At 44.7% G+C, this 24,560-nt stretch overlaps 1 protein-coding gene across 3 annotated transcripts in view; it reads right to left on the reverse strand.

The window, feature by feature from the left end:
• The window catches only part of SLC29A3 (solute carrier family 29 member 3), a 194,603-nt gene that overhangs the window by 68,380 nt on the left and 101,663 nt on the right, over positions 1-24,560 (reverse strand). For all 3 annotated transcript variants that reach the window (XM_063958786.1, XM_063958787.1, XM_063958788.1), the window contains exon 4: positions 6,042-6,268. In XM_063958786.1, coding sequence (XP_063814856.1) covers positions 6,042-6,268 — 227 coding nt within the window. The remainder of the gene's footprint in view (positions 1-6,041; positions 6,269-24,560) is intronic.

Genomic DNA, 24,560 nt, shown 5'->3' on the forward strand with positions numbered 1-24,560 from the left:
TTCGGACACACGCCTGGCTGAAGCCAGGGCCAACAACATGACCACTTTCCATGTGAGATATTTTAATTCCAGTGTTGAGTGGTTCAAACCAATGTGATTTTAGGAAATCCAAAACAACATTCAGATCCCAGGGTGCCACTGGAGGCACAAAAGGAGGCTGTATATGTAGCACTCCCTTAACAAACGTCTGGACTTCAGGCACTGAAGCCAGTTCTCTCTGAAAGAAAATCGACAGGGCCGAAATCTGGACCTTAATGGATCCTAATTTTAGGCCCATAGACACTCCTGCTTGCAGGAAATGCAGGAATCGACCCAATTGAAATTCCTCCGTCGGGGCCTTTTTGGCCTTGCACCACGCAACATATTTCCGCCAGATGCGGTGATAATGCTTTGCGGTTACATCCTTTCTGGCTTTTATCAAAGTAGGGATGACTTCGTCTGGAATGCCTTTTTCCTTTAGGATCCGGCGTTCAACCGCCATGCCGTCAAACGCAGCCGCGGTAAGTCTTGGAACAGACAGGGTCCCTGCTGGAGCAGGTCCCTTCTCAGAGGTAGAGGCCACGGGTCCTCTGTGAGCATCTCTTGAAGTTCCGGGTACCAAGTCCTTCTTGGCCAATCCGGAGCCACGAGAATAGATCTTACTCCTCCCCGCCGTATAATTCTCAGCACCTTGGGTATGAGAGGCAGAGGAGGGAACACATACACTGACTGGTACACCCACGGTGTTACCAGAGCGTCCACAGCTATTGCTTGAGGGTCCCTTGACCTGGCGCAATACCTGTCCAGTTTTTTGTTGAGGCGGGACGCCATCATGTCCACCTTTGGTTTTTCCCAACGGTTTATCATCATGTGGAAGACTTCTGGGTGAAGTCCCCACTCTCCCGGGTGGAGGTCGTGCCTGCTGAGGAAGTCTGCTTCCCAGTTGTCCACTCCCGGAATGAACACTGCCGACAGTGCTATCACATGATTTTCCGCCCAGTGAAGAATCCTTGCAGCTTCTGCCATTGCCCTCCTGCTTCTTGTGCCACCCTGTCTGTTTACGTGGGCGACTGCCGTGATGTTGTCCGACTGGATCAGCACCGGCTGACCTTGAAGCAGAGGTCTTGCTTGGCTTAGAGCATTGTAAATGGCTCTTAACTCCAGGATATTTATGTGAAGTGATGTCTGCAGGCTTGACCACAAGCCCTGGAAGTTTCTTCCCTGTGTGACTGCTCCCCAGCCTCTCAGGCTGGCATCCGTGGTCACCAGAACCCAGTCCTGAATGCCGAATCTGCGGCCCTCTAGAAGATGAGCACTCTGCAACCACCACAGGAGAGACACCCTTGTCCTTGGGGACAGGGTTATTCGCTGATGCATCTAAAGATGCGATCCGGACCATTTGTCCAGCAGGTCCCACTGGAATGTTCTTGCGTGGAATCTGCCGAATGGGATTGCTTCGTAGGAAGCTACCATTTTTCCCAGGACCCTTGTGCATTGGTGCACTGATACTTGGCCTGGTTTTAGGAGGTTTCTGACTAGCTCGTATAACTCTCTGGCTTTCTCTTCCGGGAGAAACACCTTTTTCTGGACTGTGTCCAGGATCATCCCTAGGAACAGAAGACGTGTCGTCGGGATCAGCTGCGATTTTGGAATATTGAGAATCCAACCGTGCTGCCGCAGCACTACTTGAGATAGTGCTACTCCGACTACCAACTGTTCCTTGGATCTTGCCCTTATCAGGAGATCGTCCAAGTAAGAGATAATTAAAACTCCCTTCCTTCGAAGGAGTATCATCATTTCGGCCATTAGTTTGGTAAAGACCCGGGGCGCCGTGGACAATCCAAACGGCAGCGTCTGAAACGGATAGTGGCAGTTCTGTACCACAAACCTGAGGTACCCTTGGTGAGAAGGGTAAATTGGGACATGGAGGTAAGCATCCTTGATGTCCAGAGACACCATATAATCCCCTTCTTCCAGGTTCGCGATCACTGCTCTGAGTGACGCCATCTTGAATTTGAACCTCTGTATGTAAGTGTTCAAAGATTTTAGATTTAAAATAGGTCTCACCGAGCCATCCGGCTTCGGTACCACAAACAGCGTGGAATAATACCCCTTTCCCTGTTGCAGGAGGGGTACCTTGATTATCACCTGCTGTGAATACAGCTTGTGAATGGCTTCCAATACCGCCTCCCTGTCGGAGGGAGACGTCGGTAAGGCAGACTTTAGGAAACGGCGAGGGGGAGACGTCTCGAATTCCAATTTGTACCCCTGAGATACCACCTGAAGGATCCAGGGGTCCACTTGTGAGTGAGCCCACTGCGCGCTGAAATTCTTGAGACGGGCCCCCACCGTGCCTGAGTCCGCTTGTAGAGCCCCAGCGTCATGCTGAGGACTTGGCAGAAGCGGGAGAGGGCTTCTGTTCCTGGGAACTGGCTGTTTGCTGCAGCCTGTTTCCTTTCCCTCTGCCACGGGGCAGAAATGAGGAGCCTTTCGCCCGCTTGCCCTTATGGGGCCGAAAGGACTGCGCCTGATAATACGGCGTCTTTTTATGTTGAGAGGCTACCTGGGGTAAAAATGTGGATTTCCCAGCAGTTGCCGTGGATACCAGGTCCGATAGACCTACCCCAAATAACTCCTCCCCTTTATAAGGCAATACTTCCATATGCCTTTTGGAATCAGCATCACCTGACCACTGCCGCGTCCATAACCCTCTTCTGGCAGATATGGACAGCGCACTTACTCTTGATGCCAGTCGGCAAATATCCCTCTGTGCATCACGCATATATAAAAATGCATCTTTTAAATGCTCTATAGTCCGTAATATACTGTCCCTATCCAGGGTATCAATATTTTCAGTCAGGGAATCCGACCAAGCCACCCCAGCACTGCACATCCAGGCTGAGGCGATTGCTGGTCGCAGTATAACACCCGTGTGAGTGTATATACATTTTAGGATATTCTCCTGCTTTCTGTCAGCAGGTTCCTTAAGGGCGGCCGTATCCGGAGACGGTAGTGCCACCTGTTTTGACAAGCGTGTGAGCGCTTTATCCACCCTAGGAGGTGTTTCCCAACGTGCCCTATCCTCTGGCGGGAAGGGGTATGATGCCAATAACTTTTTAGGAATTATCAGTTTTTTATCGGGAGAAACCCACGCTTCATCACACACTTCATTTAATTCCTCAGATGCAGGAAAAACTACAGGTAGTTTTTTCTCACCAAACATAATACCCTTTTTAGTGGTACTTGTACTATCAGAAATGTGTAAAACATTTTTCATTGCCTCAATCATGTAACGTGTGGCCCTACTGGAAGTCACATTCGTCTCTTCATCGTCGACACTGGAGTCAGTATCCGTGTCGGCGTCTGTATCTGCCATCTGAGGTAGCGGGCGTTTTAGAGCCCCTGATGGTCTTTGAGACGCCTGGACAGGCACCAGCTGAGTAGCCGGCTGTCTCATGTCATCAACCGTCTTTTGTAAAGAGCTGACACTTTCACGTAAATCCTTCCATAAGCTCATCCACTCAGGTGTCAACTCCCTAGGGGGTGACATCACCATTACAGGCAAATGCTCCGCCTCCACATCATTTTCCTCTTCATACATGTCGACACAGTCGTACCGACACACAGCACACACACAGGGAATGCTCTGATAGAGGACAGGACCCCACTAGCCCTTTGGGGAGACAGAGGGAGAGTATGCCAGCACACACCAGAGCGCTATATATATGTTGGGATAACACCAAACAGAGTGTTTTTCCCTTTATAGCTGCTGTGTATATTATACTGCGCCTAATTAGTGCCCCCCCCTCTTGTTTTACCCTTTTCTGTAGTGCAGGACTGCAGGGGAGAGTCAAGGAGACGTCCTTCCAGCGGAGCTGTGAGGGAAAATGGCGCCAGTGTGCTGAGGAGATAGGCTCCGCCCCCTTCTCGGCTGACTTTTCTCCCGCTTTTTTCAGGAATCTGGCAGGGGTTAATATACATCCATATAGCCCTGGGGGTTATATGTGATATGTGATGTAATTTAGCCAGCCAAGGTGTTTATATTGCTGCTCAGGGCGCCCCCCCCCCCCCCAGCGCCCTGCACCCATCAGTGACCGGAGCGTGTGGTGCATGAGGAGCAATGGCGCACAGCTGCAGTGCTGTGCGCTACCTTGGTGAAGACTGATGTCTTCTGCCGCCGATTTTCCGGACCTCTTCTTGCTTCTGGCTCTGTAAGGGGGTCCGGCGGCGCGGCTCTGGGACCGGACTCCGAGGCTGGGCCTGTGTTCGGTCCCTCTGGAGCTAATGGTGTCCAGTAGCCTAAGAAGCCCAAGCTGGCTGCAAGCAGGCAGGTTTGCTTCTTCTCCCCTTAGTCCCTCGATGCAGTGAGCCTGTTGCCAGCAGGTCTCACTGAAAATAAAAAACATAAAACTAACTTTTCCTAAGAAGCTCAGGAGAGCCTCCTAGATTGCACCCAGCTCGGTCGGGCACAAAAATCTAACTGAGGCTTGGAGGAGGGTCATAGGGGGAGGAGCCAGTGCACACCAGGTAGTCCTAAAGCTTTTCTTTTTGTGCCCAGTCTCCTGCGGAGCCGCTATTCCCCATGGTCCTTACGGAGTTCCCAGCATCCACTAGGACGTCAGAGAAAATAGGAATTTAATACCTACCGGTAAATCCTGTTCTCTTAGTCCGTAGAGGATGCTGGGCGCCCGTCCCAGTGCGTACTGTATCTGCAGTTATTAGTTTTGGTTACACACATGCTGTGTTACTTTTCAGTCAGCCTGTTGCTGACGTTATTCATGCCGTGGCATACTCTATGCTATTATTGGTGGTGTTTACACACAGGTTGTGTTACGTTTTCTGGCAGCATATTGCTGCATATTCTTCATGCCGTCAGCTGGTGTTCTATTGAATGCCACGTTCTGCGGCATGCTGGAGGTGTTAGCTGGTTTGACACTCACCGTGGTTTAAATGATAAATTCTTTCCTCGAAATGTCTGTCTCCCTGGGCACAGTTCTTTAACTGGAGTCTGGAGGAGGGGCATAGAGGGAGGAGCCAGTTCACACCCCTTTTAAAGTCTTAAAGTGCCCATGTCTCCTGAGGATCCCGTCTATACCCCATGGTCCTTTTGGAGTCCCCAGCATCCTCTACTGACTAAGAGAGAAGGATTTACCGGTAGGTATTAAAATCCTATTTTTAGTTTGAATACACCCCACCCAAATCTAACTTTCTCTGCACATGTTATATCTGTGTCCCCTGCAGTGCACATGGTTTTGCCCAACTGCTAACAAATTTGCTGCTGCGATCAACTCAAAATTAGGCCCTATGGGGGTAATTCTGAGTTGATCGCAGCAGCAAGTTTGTTAGCAGTTGTGCAAAACCATGTGCACTGCAGGGGGGGAATATAACATTTGCAGAGAGAGATAGATTTGGGTGGGTTATTTTGTTTCTGTGCAGGGTAAATACTGGCTACTTTATTTTTACACTGCAATTTAGATTTCAGTTTGAATACACTCCACCCAAATCTAACTCTCTCTGCACATGTTATATCTGTCCCCCCTGCAGTGCACATGGTTTTGCCCAACTGCTAACAAACTTGTTGCTGCGATCAACTCTGAATTAGGACCTATATTTCTACCTCAGACAGGATACAGCTTCACATGCAGGTTTTGCAGGTCAGGTTTTACAGCCAGTTCTTAAAACAGCAGTATAACATTCCAAGTTTTGGTAATAACAAATAGTGCATATTCCAAATGGCTCCTAACATAACCCCAGACCCCGCAAGCTATTGCCTCGCCACCTGCTGGCAACAGGATCAATGACCTACTGACAAAACACATTTATAAAGACAGTAGACAAGGTTAAGTGATTAGCCCAGCTGTGGCTTACCACAGACTCAGCTGAAACCTGGACTGGATTCCATCAGACCTGTTGCTGCAGTTCCAATCCTGCAAAAGCCTGCCGGTCCACATTAACCTTATGTGGAATCATGCTGTCCCTGTCACAATTATATACTCGTATATATATTTATTTATATATTATTATACACATATGGAATAGGGATTTTTTTTAATAAAAATTACCTGATATTAAGGACTGGGAGTGTTTCATTGGGAAGCGTCCAGTTACACCAAACACACTAGCTGTGAGGATGTTCGATGCTCCGCTGAGAATTGCTACACAAAGTAAAGTAAGAGCAAAGAATTCCTTAGTCCAGGATGAAGTATCTATTTTCACCAGCACTGTGGTCAGAATAAATGTGAGCAGCATGACAAGTAATGATGATAGTATTCGTACCCGAGACGAAATCCTAAAAGGGTAAAAGAGAGAAACATATTTAAAGCAGAAACTCTAACCTAAGCATTATCAGACACCACTGATAGGTTCTTATTTAAGATAACAAAAAAAAATGAAACAACATGACTTGATCTCTCAATTTAAGACTTAAGATAAACCAGTGATATCAATACTGGCAAATGGATTAATCCTAATTGGTAGCTTTTAAATTTGTAATACCAATTTGCCATGCTCTTTTTCCAGTTTCTAGAGCCACTCCTTCAGCAGGGATGGTAATGGAGATTGAGAAAAGACATAGGGGCTAATTCAGACCTGATCGCTAGGCTGCGAATTCGTACAGTGGGCGATCAGGTCTAAACCTCGCATGCGTATGCACCGCAATGCGCAGGCGCGTCGCACGGGTACAAAGTGCATTACCGCTCAGCGATGGGTTTGTGCGAAGTATCCATTCGCACGGATGATCGCAAAGAGATTTAAAGGAAGAAGGCGTTTGTGGGTGGCAACTGACCATTTTCTGGGAGTGTTTGGAAAAACGCAGGCGTGTCCAAGCGTTTGCAAGGAGGGTTCCTGACGTCAATTCCGGTCCCAGACAGGCTGAAGTGTTGCAGTGGCTGAGTAAGTCCTGGGCTACTCGGAGACTGCACAAAATCTGTTCGTAAAGCTCTGCTACACATGCGTTCGCACACTTGCAAAGCTAATACACACTCCTTTTTGGGCGGCGATTATGCAAACGCAGGACTGCAAAAACACCCTAGCAAGCAATCAGGTCTGAATTAGCGCCATATACCTAACACAAACAATCTTGGATGCTGCCCTGGAGTAACCCTAAGAGAATTACCAATCCTTACAGTACAAATTTACTGTATATACAAAAAGATCCTCAGAGTGTGCTTGAAAGGCGTATCCTAATGTAACCACATAAAAAACATAGTTTTACAAAATCAGAGGAAAACCTGGAACACCCAAAAAGTTCTTCTTATATTTCAGATGATAGTTTAACTTTTTTTCTTCGTAACAAAAGAAAAACTCTGAACAGTTCTCTTTGTAAATATAAATAACTGTTGACTTTCCATTTTTATAAAAAGAAATAGTTGAACTATCGTTCTAAAAATAAGGCGAACCCCTTGGGTGTACCAGGTTTTCCTCTGATATTGAGTTTAGTGGAAGCGCTCTTTCAAAGGATCCCATTATAAATATATATAAAATTGAAAACCAGGTGCACAGAGTACACGACATGTAGCTACCTAGAGATACGGAGTTCATATGTGCACACACACAGGAAAAAAATCTCAATTAAATATACTCTGACATGCACCAGTCGCTACGTAGTATACATTATTCGTTGCCCATGTAGATTGTTATACTTGGGTAAGACGAACTGCCAACTAAAAGAGCAGAGAGATCGAGCATCAGAGCAGCATTGGAGAGTAAAGAAACTGAACAGCATGTAGCAAGACATTTTAGACATGGGCTTTCGACCATCCGTTATAAGATGATAGACTGGATTCCATCGAATCCCAGAGGAGGGGACATGAGACTTATTCTTTTACAAAGAGAGATGAAATTAATTCATACCCTGAACACTGTACTATCATCTGTTCTGAATCATTTGTTCTGTACTATCATTTGTTCTCCAGTTTGCTATAGTTGAGGGGCTATTAAGTGAGATTTCAGCTGTGCACATTAACTCTTATTGATATTTAATATAAAAAAGTATTTTGTATATTGGATTATAATGACATATGGATTTGTTTTATTTGTACTCTTGCGTCTGGTCCATGGGTCTGCAACCTGTGGCTCTCCAGCTGCTGTGGAACTACACATCCCAGCATGCCATGCCAGTTTTGTTTTTAAGGCATGCTGAAACTGGCAGGCATGCTGGGATGTTTAGTTCCACAGCAGCTGGAGAGCCGCAGGTTGCAGACCCATGGTCTGGTCCATATAGGGTTAAGTTAGTGATGAGCGGGTTCGGTTCCTCGGAAACCGAACCCCCCCGAACTTCACACTTTTTACACGGGTCCGAGGCATACTCGGATTCTCCCGTATGGCTCGGTTAACCTGAGCGTTCCCGAACGTCATCATCCCACTGTCGGATTGTCGCGAGATTCGGATTCTATATAAGCAGCCGCGCGTCGCCGCCATTTTCACTCGTGCATTGGAAATGTTAGGGAGAGGACGTGGCTGGCGTCCTCTCCGTGTATTGTTGATGCAAATATTTGTGCTTGCTTTACTTATTGCTTAATTGTGGGGACTGGGGAGCAGCTGTATATTAATATAGGAGGAGTACAATGCAGAGTTTTGCTGATCAGTGACCACCAGTTTTATCCGTTCTCTGCCTGAAAAAAATGCTCCATATCTGTGCTCAGTGTGCTGCATATATCTGTGTCCACACTGCTTAATTGTGGGGACTGGGGAGCAGCTGTATTATATAGCAGGAGTACAGTGCAGAGTTTTGCTGACAGTGACCACCAGTATACGTTGTCTGCCTGAAAAACACTCCATATCTGTGCTCAGTATGCTGCTTTATTGTGGGGACTGGGGACCACCAGTATAATATTATATAGGAGGAGTACAGTGCAGAGTTTTGCTGACCAGTGACCACCAGTATACGTTGTCTGCCTGAAAAACGCTCCATATCTGTGCTGCATTGTAGACAGTATATAGTAGGAGTATAGTGCATAATTTTGCTGACCACCAGTATATAATATATAGGAGTACGGTACAGAAGGCCACTGCTGTACCTACCTCTGTGTCGTCAAGTATACTATCCATCCATACCTGTGGTGCATTTCAGTTTTGCACAGTTTGCTGACCACCAGTATATAATATATAGCAGTACGGTACAGTAGGCCACTGCTGTACCAACCTCTGTGTCGTCAAGTATACTATCCATCCATACCTGTGGTGCATTTCAGTTTTGCACAGTTTGCTGACCACCAGTATATAATATATAGCAGTACGGTACAGTAGGCCACTGCTGTACCTACCTCTGTGTCGTCAAGTATACTATCCATCCATACCTGTGGTGCATTTCAGTTTTGCACAGTTTGCTGACCACCAGTATATAATATATAGCATTACGGTACAGTAGGCCACTGCTGTACCTACCTCTGTGTCGTCAAGTATACTATCCATCCATACCTGTGGTGCATTTCAGTTGTGCGCAGTATATATAGTAGTAGGCCATTGCTATTGATACCGGCATATAATTCCACACATTAAAAAATGGAGAACAAAAATGTGGAGGTTAAAATAGGGAAAGATCAAGATCCACTTCCACCTCGTGCTGCAGCTGCTGCCACTAGTCATGGCTGAGACGATGAAATGCCAAAAACGTCGTCTGCCAAGGCCGATGCCCAATGTCATAGTAGAGAGCATGTAAAATCCAAAAAACAAAAGTTCAGTAAAATGACCCAAAAATCAAAATTGAAAGCGTCTGATGAGAAGCGTAAACTTGCCAATATGCCATTTACGACACGGAGTGGCAAGGAACGGCTGAGGCCCTGGCCTATGTTCATGGCTAGTGGTTCAGATTCACATGAGGATGGAAGCACTCATCCTCTCGCTAGAAAAATGAAAAGACTTAAGCTGGCAAAAGCACAGCAAAGAACTGTGCGTTCTTCTAAATCACAAATCCCCAAGGAGAGTCCAATTGTGTCGGTTGCGATGCCTGACCTTCCCAACACTGGACGGGACGGGAAGAGCTTGCGCCTTCCACCATTTGCACGCCCCCTGCAAGTGCTGGAAGGAGCACCTGCAGTCCAGTTCCTGATAGTCAAATTGAAGATGTCACTGTTGAAGTACACCAGGATGAGGATATGGGTGTTGCTGGTGCTGGGGAGGAAATTGACAAGGAGGATTCTGATGGTGAGGTGGTTTGTTTAAGTCAGGCACCCGGGGAGACACCTGTTGTCCGTGGGACGAATATGGCCATTGACATGCCTGGTCAAAATACAAAAAAAAAAAAAACTCTTCGGTGTGGAATTATTTCAACACAAATGCGGACAACAGGTGTCAAGCCGTGTGTTGCCTTTGTCAAGCTGTAATAAGTAGGGGTAAGGACGTTAACCACCTAGGAACATCCTCCCTTATACGTCACCTGGACCGCATTCATCAGAAGTCAGTGACAAGTTCAAAAACTTTGGGTGACAGCGGAAGGAGTCCACTGACAACTAAATCCCTTCCGCTTGTAACCAAGCTCCTGCAAACCACACCACCAACTCCCTCAGTGTCAATTTCCTCCTTACCCAGGAAAGCCAATAGTCCTGCAGGCCATGTCACTGGCAAGTCTGATGAGTCCTCTCCTGCCTGGGATTCCTCCGATGCATCCTTGAGTGTAACACCTACTGCTGCTGGCGCTGCTGTTGTTGCTGCTGGGAGTCGATCGTCATCCCAGAGGGGAAGTCGGAAGACCACTTGTACTACTTCCAGTAAGCAATTGACTGTCCAACAGTCCTTTGAGAGGAAGATGAAATATCACAGCAGTCATCCTGCTGCAAAGCGGATAACTCAGGCCTTGGCAGCTTGGGCAGTGAGAAACGTGGTTCCGGTATCCACCGTCAATTCAGAGGCAACTAGGGACTTGACTGAGGTACTGTGTCCCCGGTACCAAATACCATCTAGGTTCCATTTCTCTAGGCAGGCGATACCGAAAATGTACACAGACCTCAGAAAAAGAGTCACCAGTGTCCTAAAAAATGCAGTTGTACCCAATGTCCACTTAACCACGGACATGTGGACAAGTGGAGCAGGGCAGACTCAGGACTATATGACTGTGACAGCCCACTGGGTAGATGTATTGCCTCCCGCAGCAAGAACAGCAGTGGCGGCACCAGTAGCAGCATCTCGCAAACGCCAACTCGTTCCTAGGCAGGCTACGCTTTGTATCACCGCTTTCCAGAAGAGGCACACAGCTGACAACCTCTTACGGAAACTGAGGAACATCATCGCAGAATGGCTTACCCCAATTGGACTCTCCAGGGGATTTGTGACATCGGACAACGCCACCAATATTGTGCGTGCATTACATGTGGGCAAATACCAGAACGTCCCATGTTTTGCAAATACATTGAATTTGTGGTGCAGAATTTTTTTTTTAAACGACAGGGGCGTGCAAGAGATGCTGTCGGTGGCCCGAAGAATTGCGGGCCACTTTCGGCATTCAGCCACCGCGTGCCGAAGACTGGAGCACCACCAAACATTCCTGAACCTGCCCTGCCATCATCTGAAGCAAGAGGTGGTAACGAGGTGGAATTCAACCCTCTATATGCTTCAGAGGATGGAGGAGCAGCAAAAGGCCATTCAAGCCTATACATCTGCCCACGATATAGGCAAAGGAGGGGGAATGCACCTGACTCAAGCGCAGTGGAGAATGATTTCAATGTTGTGCAAGGTTCTGCAACCCTTTGAACTTGCCACACGTGAAGTCAGTTCAGACACTGCCAGCCTGAGTCAGGTCATTCCCTCATCAGGCTTTTGCAGAAGAAGCTGGAGACATTGAAGGAGGAGCTAAAACAGAGCGATTCCGCTAGGCATGTGGGACTTGTGGATGGAGCCCTTAATTCGCTTAACCAGGATTCACGGGTGGTCAATCTGTTGAAATCAGAGCACTACATCTTGGCCTCCGTGCTCGATCCTAGATTTAAAACCTACGTTGTATCTCTCTTTCCGGCAGACACAAGTCTGCAGAGGTTCAAAGACCTGCTGGTGAGAAAATTGTCAAGTCAAGCGGAACATGACCCGTCAACATCTCCTCCTTCACATTCTCCCGCAACTGGGGGTGCGAGGAAAAGGCTAAGAATTCCGAGCCCACCCGCTGGCGGTGATGCAGGGCAGTCTGGAGCGAGTGCTGACATCTGGTCCGGACTGAAGGACCTGCCAACGATTACTGACATGTCATCTACTGTCACTGCATATGATTCTCTCACCATTGAAAGAATGGTGGAGGATTATATGAGTGACCGCATCCAAGTAGGCACGTCAGACAGTCCGTACGTATACTGGCAGGAAAAAGAAGCAATTTGGAGGCCCTTGCACAAACTGGCTTTATTCTACCTAAGTTGCCCTCCCTCCAGTGTGTACTCCGAAAGAGTGTTTAGTGCAGCCGCTCACCTTGTCAGCAATCTGCGTACGAGGTTACTTCCAGAAAATGTGGAGAAGATGATGTTCATCAAAATGAATTATAATCAATTCCTCCGTGGAGACATTCATAGAAACATAGAAACAGAATTTGTCGACAGATAAAAACCACTTGGCCCATCTAGTCTGCCCCCTTTTTTTTTTTATATTATTTTTATCTCTAACCTTATTTGATCCTTATTTCTTTGTAAGGATATCCTTATGTCTATCCCATGCATGTTTAAATTGCTCTACTGTCACCTCTGATGGGAGGTTATTCCACTTGTCCACTACCCTTTCTGTGAAATAATTTTTCCGCAAATTTCCCCTGAACCGCCCCCCCTCCAGTCTCAGTGCATGTCCTCGTGTCCTATTGCTTCTCTTCATTTGGAGAATGTTTCCCTCCTGGACTTTGTTAAAACCCTTGATATATTTGAAAGTTTCTATCATGTCCCCCCTTTCCCTTCTCTGCTCCAAACTATACATATTGAGATTTCTTAGTCTTTCTGAGTATGTTTTGTGATGTAGGCCATGCACCATTTTAGTTGCCCTCCTTTGTACAGTTTCTAATGTATTAATATCCTTTTGAAGATATGGCCTCCAGAACTGAATACAGTATTCTAGATGTGGCCGTACCAATGACCTATACAGTGGCATTATTACTTCTTTCATTCTGCTGCTGATTCCTCTCCCAATGCAGCCAAGCATCTGACTAGCCTTCCTCATTGCCTTGTTACATTGCTTACCTGCCTTTAAGTCATCTGAAATAGTGACTCCTAAATCCCTTTCCTCCTCAGTAGTTTCCAGTATAGTACCATTAATACTGTACTTAGCTTTAGGTTTTTTGAGACACAAGTGCATGATTTTGCATTTTTTGGCATTAAACTGTAATTGCCAGACTCTTGACCATTCCTCTAGTCTACCTAGATCCTCAATCATTTGTTTTACCCCACCTGGTGTGTCTACCCTGTTGCATACCTTTGTGTCATCTGCAAAAAGGCATACTTTCCCTTTAATGCCATTTGCAATGTCACCAATAAAGATATTAAAAAGCACTGGTCCAAGTACAGATCCCTGGGGTACTCCACTGGTAACATTTCCCTCCTGTGAATGCACTCCATTTACCACAACTCTCTGTTTTCTATCCTTCAACCAATATCTTATCCATTCAATAATCCTAATATCCAATCCCAAACTTTCAAGTTTATTTAGCAGTCTGCGATGTGGAACTGTGTCAAAAGCCTTACTAAAGTCTAGATAAGCTATATCCATGGCTCCACCTTTATCCATCACTTTAGTCACACAATCAAAAAAGTCAATAAGATTTGTTTGACATGATCTCCCCCCAGTGAATCCATGCTGTTTGGGATCCAGTAAATTGCCGGATTTGAGAGAATCTACAACTCTTTCTTTTAAGAGTGTTTCCATCAATTTCCCTACTACTGATGTAAGACTCACTGGTCTGTAGTTGTTTTCCTCTTCCTTGCTTCCACTTGTGTGCAGTGGGACAACGTTTGCTCTTTTCCAGTCCCCTGGAATTACTCCTGTAGCTAATGACTGGTTGAATAATTCTGTCAATGGTGCTACCAGCACCTCTTTAAGTTCTTTTAGTATCCTTGGATGTATCCCATCTGGCCCCATAGATTTGTCCACTTTCAGCTTTGAGAGTTCTGTTAGGACCTTCTCCTCTGTAAATGTACTTGTTTCATTTTCCTGAATATCCCTGCAACTTAACTGTGGCCCCTTCCCCTCTCTTTCAGTAGTAAATACTGAGCAAAAATAATCATTAAGATGATCTGCTATTAAATTGTCTCCTTCAACAAGATTCCCAGTGTCCGTCTTTAGTTTCATAATTCCGCCTTTTGTTTTTCTCCTTTCGCTTATATACCTAAAAAAAGTTTTGCCTCCTTTACCCACTGACTGGGCCATTTTCTCCTCAGCTTGTGCCTTTGCACATCTGATTACCTTCTTTGTCTCCTTCTGTCTAACAAGACAGCAGCAATTGCCTCCACAAGGTACACAGGGACCTGAGATGGTGGATTCCAGTGGGGACGAATTAATAATCTGTGAGGAGGGGGATGTACACAGTGAAAGGGGTGAGGAATCGGAGGATGATGATGAGGTGGACATCTTGCCTCTGTAGAGCCAGTTTGTGCAAGGAGAGATTGATTGCTTCTTTTTTTGGTGGGGGCCCAAACCAACCAGTCATTTCAGTCACAGTCGTGTGGCAGACCCTGTCGCTGAAATGATGGGTTCGTTAAAGTGTGCATGTCCTGTTTATACAACATAAGGGTGGGTGGGAGGGCCCAAGGACAATTCCATCTTGCACCTCTTTTTTCTTTCATTTTTCTTTGCATCATGTGCTGTTTGGGGACAATTTTTTTGAAGTGCCATCCTGCCTGACACTGCAGTGCCACTCCTAGATGGGCCAGGTGTTTGTGTCGGCCACTTGTGTCGCTTAGCTTAGTCACACAGCGACCTTGGTGCGCCTCTTTTTTTCTATGCATCATGTGCTGTTTGGGGACTTTTTTTGAAGTGCCATCCTGCCTGACACTGCAGTGCCACTCCTAGATGGGCCAGGTGTTTGTGTCGGCCACTTGGGTCGCTTAGCTTAGTCACACAGCGACCTTGGTGCGCCTCTTTTTTTCTTCGCATCATGTGCTGTTTGGGGACTATTTTTTTGAAGTGCCATCCTGCCTGACACTGCAGTGCCACTCCTAGATGGGCCAGGTGTTTGTGTCGGCCACTTGTGTCGCTTAGCTTAGTCACACAGCGACCTTGGTGCAAATTTAAGGACAAAAAATAATATTGTGAGGTGTTCAGAATAGACTGAAAATGAGTGTAAATTATGGTTATTGAGGTTAATAATACTATGGGATCAAAATGACCCCCAAATTCTATGATATAAGCTGTTTTTGAGGGTTTTTTGTAAAAAAACACCCGAATCCAAAACACACCCGAATCCGACAAAAAATTTTCAGGGAGGTTTTGCCAAAACGCGTCCGAATCCAAAACACGGCCGCGGAACCGAATCCAAAACCAAAACAAAAAACCCGAAAAATGTCCGGTGCACATCACTAGGTTAAGTGTTCCATCTTCACATGTTAAGTTTGTATACATTCAACACTGATTCAGTGTAATAGTGCCGTAATTAATGGAGTGCTACCCTGTATGTGATCTTATTAATTTGCATTGATCTGATTGTATGTGATCTTATTGCTCAATTTTCATTTAAGTCATAATGCACGTCAGAAGAGCGCTGTATTGAACATTGCCTTGGCTTAACTGCTATATTATGTTTGTTTCCAACAATGTATATACATTGCTCTGGTATCACACGGATTTGGGAAAGCCACGCCCCCCAGTGACCATTGGTACGCCAGCACAGCACCGGTGCATCTGTGACGTCACAGAGGCTCCATCGGGAACACTGGTGGTGTGCATGAGTGGAGGTGTTATTTAAAGTATGTAATTTTTGTATTATGCTTTTTTATATGTCTTGATAATAGGGCTAAGCCCTAAAACGTTGACCAGGAACCCGCAGTAGTGCATGATTACTATTTTTATATCTCTTTAAATGCCAAATATTATATCTATATATACATAGCCTAAGGGTCTATTTCAGACCGGGTCGCCAATGCAGTCCGGGCGCATTGCGCGTGCACACACATTGCGGTCACATCCCTAATGGATGCAACCACAATGTGATTGACAGTGACGGCCGTGGAGGGGGGCATCAACGCAGAGTTGGGGGGCGTTCCAAATGGGGGCGGGACCATTTTTGGGGTGGCTGCGTGTGACATCCGATTAAAACAATGGTGGCTGACCGCCTGACTGTCAAGGGTCAACCTTACTTCCGATGCATACGCAATCTAATTGCGGATGCATTGGGAGGCATCCTCACACATTTTGAGCACCCTTGCCCTGTGCTGGGCAGGCCCCAGCATATCAGGAGATGAACGCAGCTCTGGCTGCGTATGTAGCGATCTGCGTTCATCTCTGAGTGAGGTCTTAAGTACAGCACTCAGCTGTCTTTTAAAATAATTCAAACAGCCAGCTTCAATTAGAGACGTCTTGGTTTTATTCACCTTTTTTCAAGCAAGTATGTGCTGCTTGAAAGGGTGAATAAACCCGAAACGTCACTAACTGAAGCTGTTTGAAATATTTTAAAAGACAGTCGAGTACCTTATTCAGCTTCAGTTGCAAAATTGCAAATCAGGCGATTATCGGCAGACTGCGCATAAGCTGCAAACACACTCCGTGTGCGCAAAAGCTAAATTGCGTTCACAATTTTGTGGGGAATGGTTGGAAAAACCAGGCGGATCATGGGCGTTTTCAGGGCGTGTATTGGACGTCAGTTACAATGGACTACCGGAACCGGAAGTGCGAGTAATAAACAATGGGGGTCATTCTGAGTTGTTCGCTCGGTAAATTTCTTCGCATCGCAGCGTTTTTCCGCTTAGTGCGCATGCGCAATGTTCGCACTGCGACTGCGCCAAGTAAATTTGCTATGCAGTTAGGAATTTTACTCACGGCTTTTTCATCGTTCTGGTGATCGTAATGTGATTGACAGGAAGTGGGTGTTTCTGGGCGGAAACTGACCGTTTTATGGGAGTGTGTGAAAAAACGCTACCGTTTCTGGGAAAAACGCGGGAGTGGCCGGAGAAACGGAGGAGTGTCTGGGCGAACGCTGGGTGTGTTTGTGACGTCAAACCAGGAACGACAAGCACTGAACTGATCGCAGATGCCGAGTAAGTCTCGAGTTACTCAGAAACTGCACAGAGATGTCTTATCGCAATATTGCGAATCTTTCGGTCGCAATTTTGATAAGCTAAGATTCACTCCCAGTAGGCGGCGGCTTAGCGTGTGCAAAGCTGCTAAAAGCAGCTTGCGAGCGAACAACTCGGAATGAGGGCCAATAATCTTTCATATATTTATCACACAAACAATATTGGTGATTCAATGGGTTACATGACAGTGAAGAGAATCAGTGCATCTTAATTAAATCAAAAAAAATCATGTAACCCACTGAAACACCAATGTTGACTTCCGGTTCCGGTAGTAACGTGGACCGGAAGTGACTGTTTTACCATGTGATCAGTTAGAAAGAGGTATAAATATCACCTCAGTTTAATCCACTGGAATCTCCCTGGCGGACGAAACGCGTTGAGAGACCTACCTGAACAAGACTGTTGCCCAGCTGTCAAGCTAAGCTATACTTTTTCTCGATTTAATTTATTTGTTTTATTTGTTTTTGTATCAATAAATGTTTTCAAATGGTCCGATGACCTAAAGAACGAATCCCGGTAACATTTATCTAGAATATTCGGATAAAGACCTATGTGATATGCTTGATACCCTTATAGATTTGGTACGCAGACCTTTGGGTTAAGGGGCCGATACTGGTTATTCTAAACAGTACACTATGTGGCGATTGTTTGTCTTCCTGAATTGCAGATGGTAATAAGCAGCTCAAGTGGAGATTGATAGGCCTTTATCCAAGCCACTATATGGTACGCAAACAATTTTGTTTGTGTGTCGAAACACACTCTTTAAAACTTACTACACCATAAGGCGCTTGTTCTTCTTCCCCAGCTACATTCATAGAACTATTGCTATATACCATATGGCTTTGTGAAGAACTAAGCAGCCGTCTAAAGATTGGAAGGTGTTTATGAAGGACTAAGTAGCCCTGATTCAGGGCAAAATATATTGTTTGAGACTTTGCAGTTGAAATAAAATATCAAATACCCTCCCATTTGGACAAGTGGTATTCTTAATTGTCGAACTTCAGACGAGCGCACTTATCTATACAATATTTCATATATATATATATATATATATATATACATACACACACACACACACACACACACTTTATATATACACTGCTCAAATAAATAAAGGGAAAACTTAAACAACACAATGTAACTCAAAGTCAATCACACTTCTGTGAAATCAAACTGTCCACTTAGGAAGCAACACTGATTGACAATCAATTTCACATGCTGTTGTGCAAATGGAATAGACAACAGGTGGAAATTATAGGCAATTAGTAAGACACCCCCAATAAAGGAGTTGTTCTGCAGGTGGTGACCACAGACCACTTCTCAGCTCCTATGCTTTCTGGCTGATGTTTTGGTCACTTTTGAAAGCCAGCGTTGCTTTCACTCTAGTGGCTCAGGTAGTGCAGCTCATCCAGGATGGCACATCAATGCGAGCTGTGGTAAGAAGGTTTGCGGTGTCTGTCAGCGTAGTGTCCAGAGCATGGAGGCGCTACCAGGAGACAGGCCAGTACATCAGGAGACGTGGAGGAGGCCGTAGGAGGGCAACAACCCAGCAGCAGGACCGCTACCTCCGCCTTTGTGCAAGGAGGAACAGGAGGAGCACTGCCAGAGCCCTGCAAAATGACCTCCAGCAAACCACAAATGTGCATGTGTCTACTCAAACGATCAGAAACAGACTCCATGAGGGTGAGACCATATGCTGGTGCGGTTGGCCCTGGGTTCCTCCTAATGCAAGACAATGCTAGACCTCACGTGGCTGGAGTGTGTCTGCAGTTCCTGCAAGACGAAGGCATTAATGCTATGGACTGGCCCGCCCGTTCCCCAGATCTGAATCCAATTGAGCACATCTGGGACATCATGTCTCTCGCTCCATCCACCAACTCCACGTTGCACCACATACTGTCCAGGAGTTGGCGGATGCTTTAGTCCAGGTCTGGGAGGAGATCCCTCAGGAGACCATCCGTCACCTCATCAAGAGCATGCCCAGGCATTGTAGGGAGGTCATACAGGCACGTGGAGGCCACACACACTACTGAGCCTCATTTTGACTTGTTTTAAGGACATTACATCAAAGTTGGATCAGCCTGTAGTGTGTTTTTCCACTTTAATTTTGAGTGCGACTCCAAATCCAGACCTCCATGGGTTAATAAATTTGATTTCCATTGATAATTTTTGTGTGATTTTGTTGTCAGCACATTTAACTATGTAAAGAACAAAGTATTTAATAATAATATTTCATTCATTCAGATCTAGGATGTGTTGTTTAAGTGTTCCCTTTATTTTTTTGAGCAGTGCATATATATATATATATATATATATATATATATATATATACATACAAATACACACACAGCTAGATACATACACATATAAAATAATTATTAAGATGTCTACATTGACATGAAACAGGTACAAGTGACATAGACCACAAAGAAATGAAAAAGTAACAAGCTTTTAAAAAAATAAACCTACATGACCTTACATAGACGGGCTATTAATAACACAAACACACACACACACACATATATATATATATATATATATATATATATATATATATATATATATATACATATATTTATTTATTTAATTTCATTGTGCACAGAACCTTTGGTACACTCCTCCCAATGAATAATCATGTGCATGAATTAGTGTTTTTTTGTTTTGTTTTCTGGAGGGTGTGTGTATAGAATGTGCTGTGGCAAGTCATTCACTTTGCAAGGGGCACCTAGACTTCTAGTTATGGCATTGTTCAGCAGTTACTGCTGGGTAGTCCAGCAATAGGGCCCTTTTGATGTCAGCAGTTACTAGAGGTAGTCCAGCAATAGGGACTTTGTGATGTCAGCAGTTACTGGAGGTAGCTTCGCAATAGGGACTTTGTGATGTCAGCAATTACTGGAGGTAGCTTATCAATAGGGCCTTTGTGATGTCAGCAGATACTGTAGGTAGTCCAGCAATAGGACCTTTGTGATGTCATCAGTTAGTGGAGGTAGCTTAGCAATAGGGCCTTTGTGATGTAAGCAATTACTGGAGGTAGCTTAGCAATAGGGCCTTTGTGATGTCAGCAGTTATTGTAGGTAGTCCAGCAATAGGGCCTTTGTGATGTCATCAGTTACAGGAGGTAGCTTAGCAATATGGCCTATGTGATGTCAGCAGCTACTGCTGGGTAGTCCAGCAATAGGTCCTTTGTGATGTCAGCAGCTACTGCTGGGTAGTTCAGCAACAGAATGCAAGGATCTGGTTATCCCATTTGCAGATGTAGCTGATTATAAGACTTTAGAGGATAGGATAGAGAAAAACATAAAAAAGAATGAAAAGGTTTTAGTTGAAAGAAAAATGAGGAAGTTCATAAGGGATAAGAAAGAATCAGAGGAGAACAATGACGAACCACAAGAAACCCCTAGGAAAATTGAGATTCCAACCCCTGCTAGACATACCAATGAAAATAAAATCAGAGACAGGAGACAAAATTGGAGGAGAAACAGCCCATTTCACCCACATAGAGTGGATCATCACAGAAATGGACAGGATTACAACAGAGATAGCCCTAAAATACGAGACAGAGATATACGGAGAATTCAGGATAGAAACAGGTTTGGATATAGAGAACAAAGAGCCTATAGACCTAAGAGGGAAGGGGATTGGGATCAGAGATATGAAAGAAAAAATGAGAGGGAGAGGGGTGAGAGAGATTGGCAATGGAGAGGAACGCAGAGTATGAGGAGTAATTCTCCACTGTAGGAAACGAACAACAGATTTGGGGTATTCAACAGAGGAGAAACTGCACGTTTTTTAGAGAGGGGGAGACAGGATTTGAGATGGAGATAAAACAGAAGACACATAGAGGAAGAAGAGGGGGAGCCATTAAAAAGAGGAAACATAAGAAAAAGAGGAAAGCTTTTAGAAAGAAGAAACCTAAGGAAAATACAAATAAGGATGTGATAGAACAGGTGGAAAAGATTGGGGTTGAAGATAAAGGAAGAGTCAAAATATTTAACATAAGTTCTCACACTTTAACAAAATACAAGAGGAATGTCCTGGAGAAAGGGCTGAAATATGCCCCAGCTACCACCATAAATAAATTTGAGACATTTATAGACATCTCCAAATTTGAACGTAAACTTTGTATAAAGAAATTTTTCCTAAACAAAGAAAAGAATGGTGTGAAAGATGTCATAGCGCCCGAAAAAACACCTTTTAAACCCAAATCGATTTTCTTTCCTGCACATGTTAAGGGCACCTTTATCGAAACCTTTTGCGAACTCGTCAAAGGGGATCTTAGAGAAATGAAATCATCAGGGATAAGACCAAATCTGACTTTTAAGGTCATAAAACCTGCAGATAAAGGTGGGGGGGGGGGGGGGGGGTAGTGATGAATAAGGACTGGTACATTAAAGAAGTAGAGGAACATGTTAATGATAGAGTCACTTATTCCAAACTTAAATCCGACCCAACTGACAAGGTCACTTCAGAATTACATCTTTTAATTAAGAAATATGAAGATTTAGGAATCCTTGAGGAAAGGGAAGTGAAATTTTTAACACCAGCACTTTATTTGCTCCCCAAAGTCCATAAAAATGCGACCAACCTCCCAGGGAGACCGATAGTGTCTGGGATTGACTCCGTCACATCCAACCTGTCGGAGTATATAGACTTTTATCTCCAGCCACTCGTTTTGCAAAATGTTTCTCACCTTAAGGATACAAAGGATTTTTTGCTTTTCCTTTCCACGGTCCAGTGGGAGGAAGATATGATATTTGTTACTGCAGATGTAAAATCCTTATACTCTATTATCAACCATGAATCAGGATTGCAGGCGGTCACTACCTATTTGAGCAAGAGCACTTTAGAGACACATGTCCAGGATTTTATTAAGGAAGGTATCTTGTTCATTTGATCAAACAATTATTTTACTTTTGATGGCAATTTTTATATACAGAAGGTCGGCACAGCCATGGGCACCAGGTTCGCTCCGAGTTATGCCAATATTTTCATGGGACAAGGATTCCATCTGGCATAATAACGCATTCGGAGCGAGCCTGGTGTCATGGAAACGTTTTATAGATTACGTCTTTTTTATATGGAGAGGGGATCGTGAGAGCCTGGACCTTTTTTGTGCATATCTTAATACCAATGTTTTAAATATCGAGTTTACTTTCAATATCAGTAAGTTAGAGATTGATTTCCTGGACATTACGGTGTTTGTAGATAACAACCAGATACAGACGAAGACATTCACCAAAACTACTGATTCACGGACGTATATTGAATATACCAGTTGTCATCATCTTAATTGGCTCAACTCCATCCCCAATGGTCAGTTTAAACGTATACAAATAAATTGTACTGATGAGGCCACCTATACGCAGCAAGCACTTGAATTAAAAACAAGATTCGAAAATTGTGGGTGTAAAGATGGTGTTCTAGAGACAGCAGCACAAAAAGCAAATAGTATCAATAGAGACGATCTCTTAAGTACAAAAACTGTAAGACAAACCAAGAGCGATAAATTTGACTGGGCATTTATTACTAGCTATAACTCCCAGTATAGGACCCTGGAGCGGTCCATCAGAAAGAATTGGAATATTCTAAAGAAAGATCCCGTACTAGGTAGTATAATTCCGGAACGTCCCACTTTTATCTATAGGAAGGCCCCAAATATAAAGAGCATGTTAGTGAACAGCTATCTCCCACCAATAAAACGAGAACCAAGGATCGTCACTAAAGGCTTCCACAGATGTGGAATGTGTTTGGGGTGTAGAGAGATTAGAAGTGATGGCACAAAGAAACTTGAGAAAATTCAGATAAATGGGAAGAATTTGGTTGTTAATGAATTTATGACATGCAATACAAGTAATGTGATATACTGTATTGAATGTACATGTCATTTGTTTTACATAGGACGCACCTCAAGAGCCCTCAAGGTTAGACTTGGTGAGCACTGCAGAAATATAAAGAAAGGCCTTGAGACACATGCCCTGTCGTCTCATTTTAAGAAATTCCACAATTGTTCCACAAGGAGCACTGTGAGATTCGCAGGGTTGAAATTGGTCAAATGTAATCTACGCCAGCGAGACACTGCCTCTCTTCTGGCCAAAAAAGAAATGCAGCTTATTTATGAGTGCAATACGTTACATCCTCACGGTCTGAATAACGATTTTGAACTTAAATGGTTTTTATGAGAAATGTGTATTTCACCATTTAAGATTGGATAACTTGTATCTTTTATGTAGTTTTATGCTCTGTTTTAATGATTTTTATTATGCTTGAATATTCATATATTTCTTTCTCTTTGCATTTGCACTTTGGATATTATACTGTGGTTCAAGTAAGGACGTCTGTAAGAAGGGGATTTTAATGGAGAGTGGTTTGTTTACATTCTCTGCCGTGCACTTCCGCCGTTGGATGGAAGGGAAGTGCCGGGAATAGCTCTTGATAACTGGGACACTGCCAACTTCCGGTGATGGACGCGTCATGGATGACGAACATCCGGAGGGTGATGGACACACTTTCCGGGAGTAGACGCGCTGCCGGGTGCAGTAGGCGGCGCCCACAAAGACGCACTTCCGGGGACGGACTCACTTCCGGGAGTAGATGCGCCGCTGGGTGTAGCGGGCGGCACCTACAGTGATGCACTTCCGGTAACAGGATATGAGACGTTTTTTCTGATTGGACACATTTGGTTTAAAAGGGAAGGGAAGTTCATACTGCAACACACTGCCTTGAGAAAGACCCTGATTGCAGGGGTTGAAACGCATTGGTTACACGGTGTTGCGGACCCATAGTTCTGGAAGTGTCATGAGAGCGCTGAACGGTACCTTTACCCCATCCGAAGTATTGCCTACCCGGGTGGACTCTCTTTGGGTGTTTAACAACGCTTGTTTGAGAACTGTTTACTCACCGGTTCTCCACAGCCATTGGTAATTGTTCAAGTTCTTTGGGGGCACCGGAATGGAACCATAGGGGGATTTGTTTTATTGTATTTACATTGTATGTTCATGTGTGATCCATATTCATGTATTAAATTGACAATACTACACATGAGAATCCATTCTCTTTACATATACCGAGCTGATGATGCCTGAGCTCTAAAGGGAAGAGGAAATTGATCCACACATAAGGAACGTAAATGCATTTTTATTTTTCCACTATTTCACTGTTGGTTGCACAGTTTTGAGGTGCCGCCTTGTTAAGTTGGTTCAAAAAACATAAATTTCCAGTTCAGCATTAGGGCCTTTGTGATGTCAGCAGTAATTGTAGGTAGTCCAGCAATAGGGCCTCTGAGATGTCAGCAGTTACTGCTGGATAGTCCAGCAACAGGGTGTCTGTGATATCAACAGTTACTGCTGGGTAGCCCAGCAATAGGGCCCCTGTGATGTCAGCAGTTACTGGAGGTAGTGC

Source organism: Pseudophryne corroboree, chromosome 3 (assembly GCF_028390025.1).
Source record: "Pseudophryne corroboree isolate aPseCor3 chromosome 3, aPseCor3.hap2, whole genome shotgun sequence".
Taxonomy (NCBI): domain Eukaryota; kingdom Metazoa; phylum Chordata; class Amphibia; order Anura; family Myobatrachidae; genus Pseudophryne; species Pseudophryne corroboree.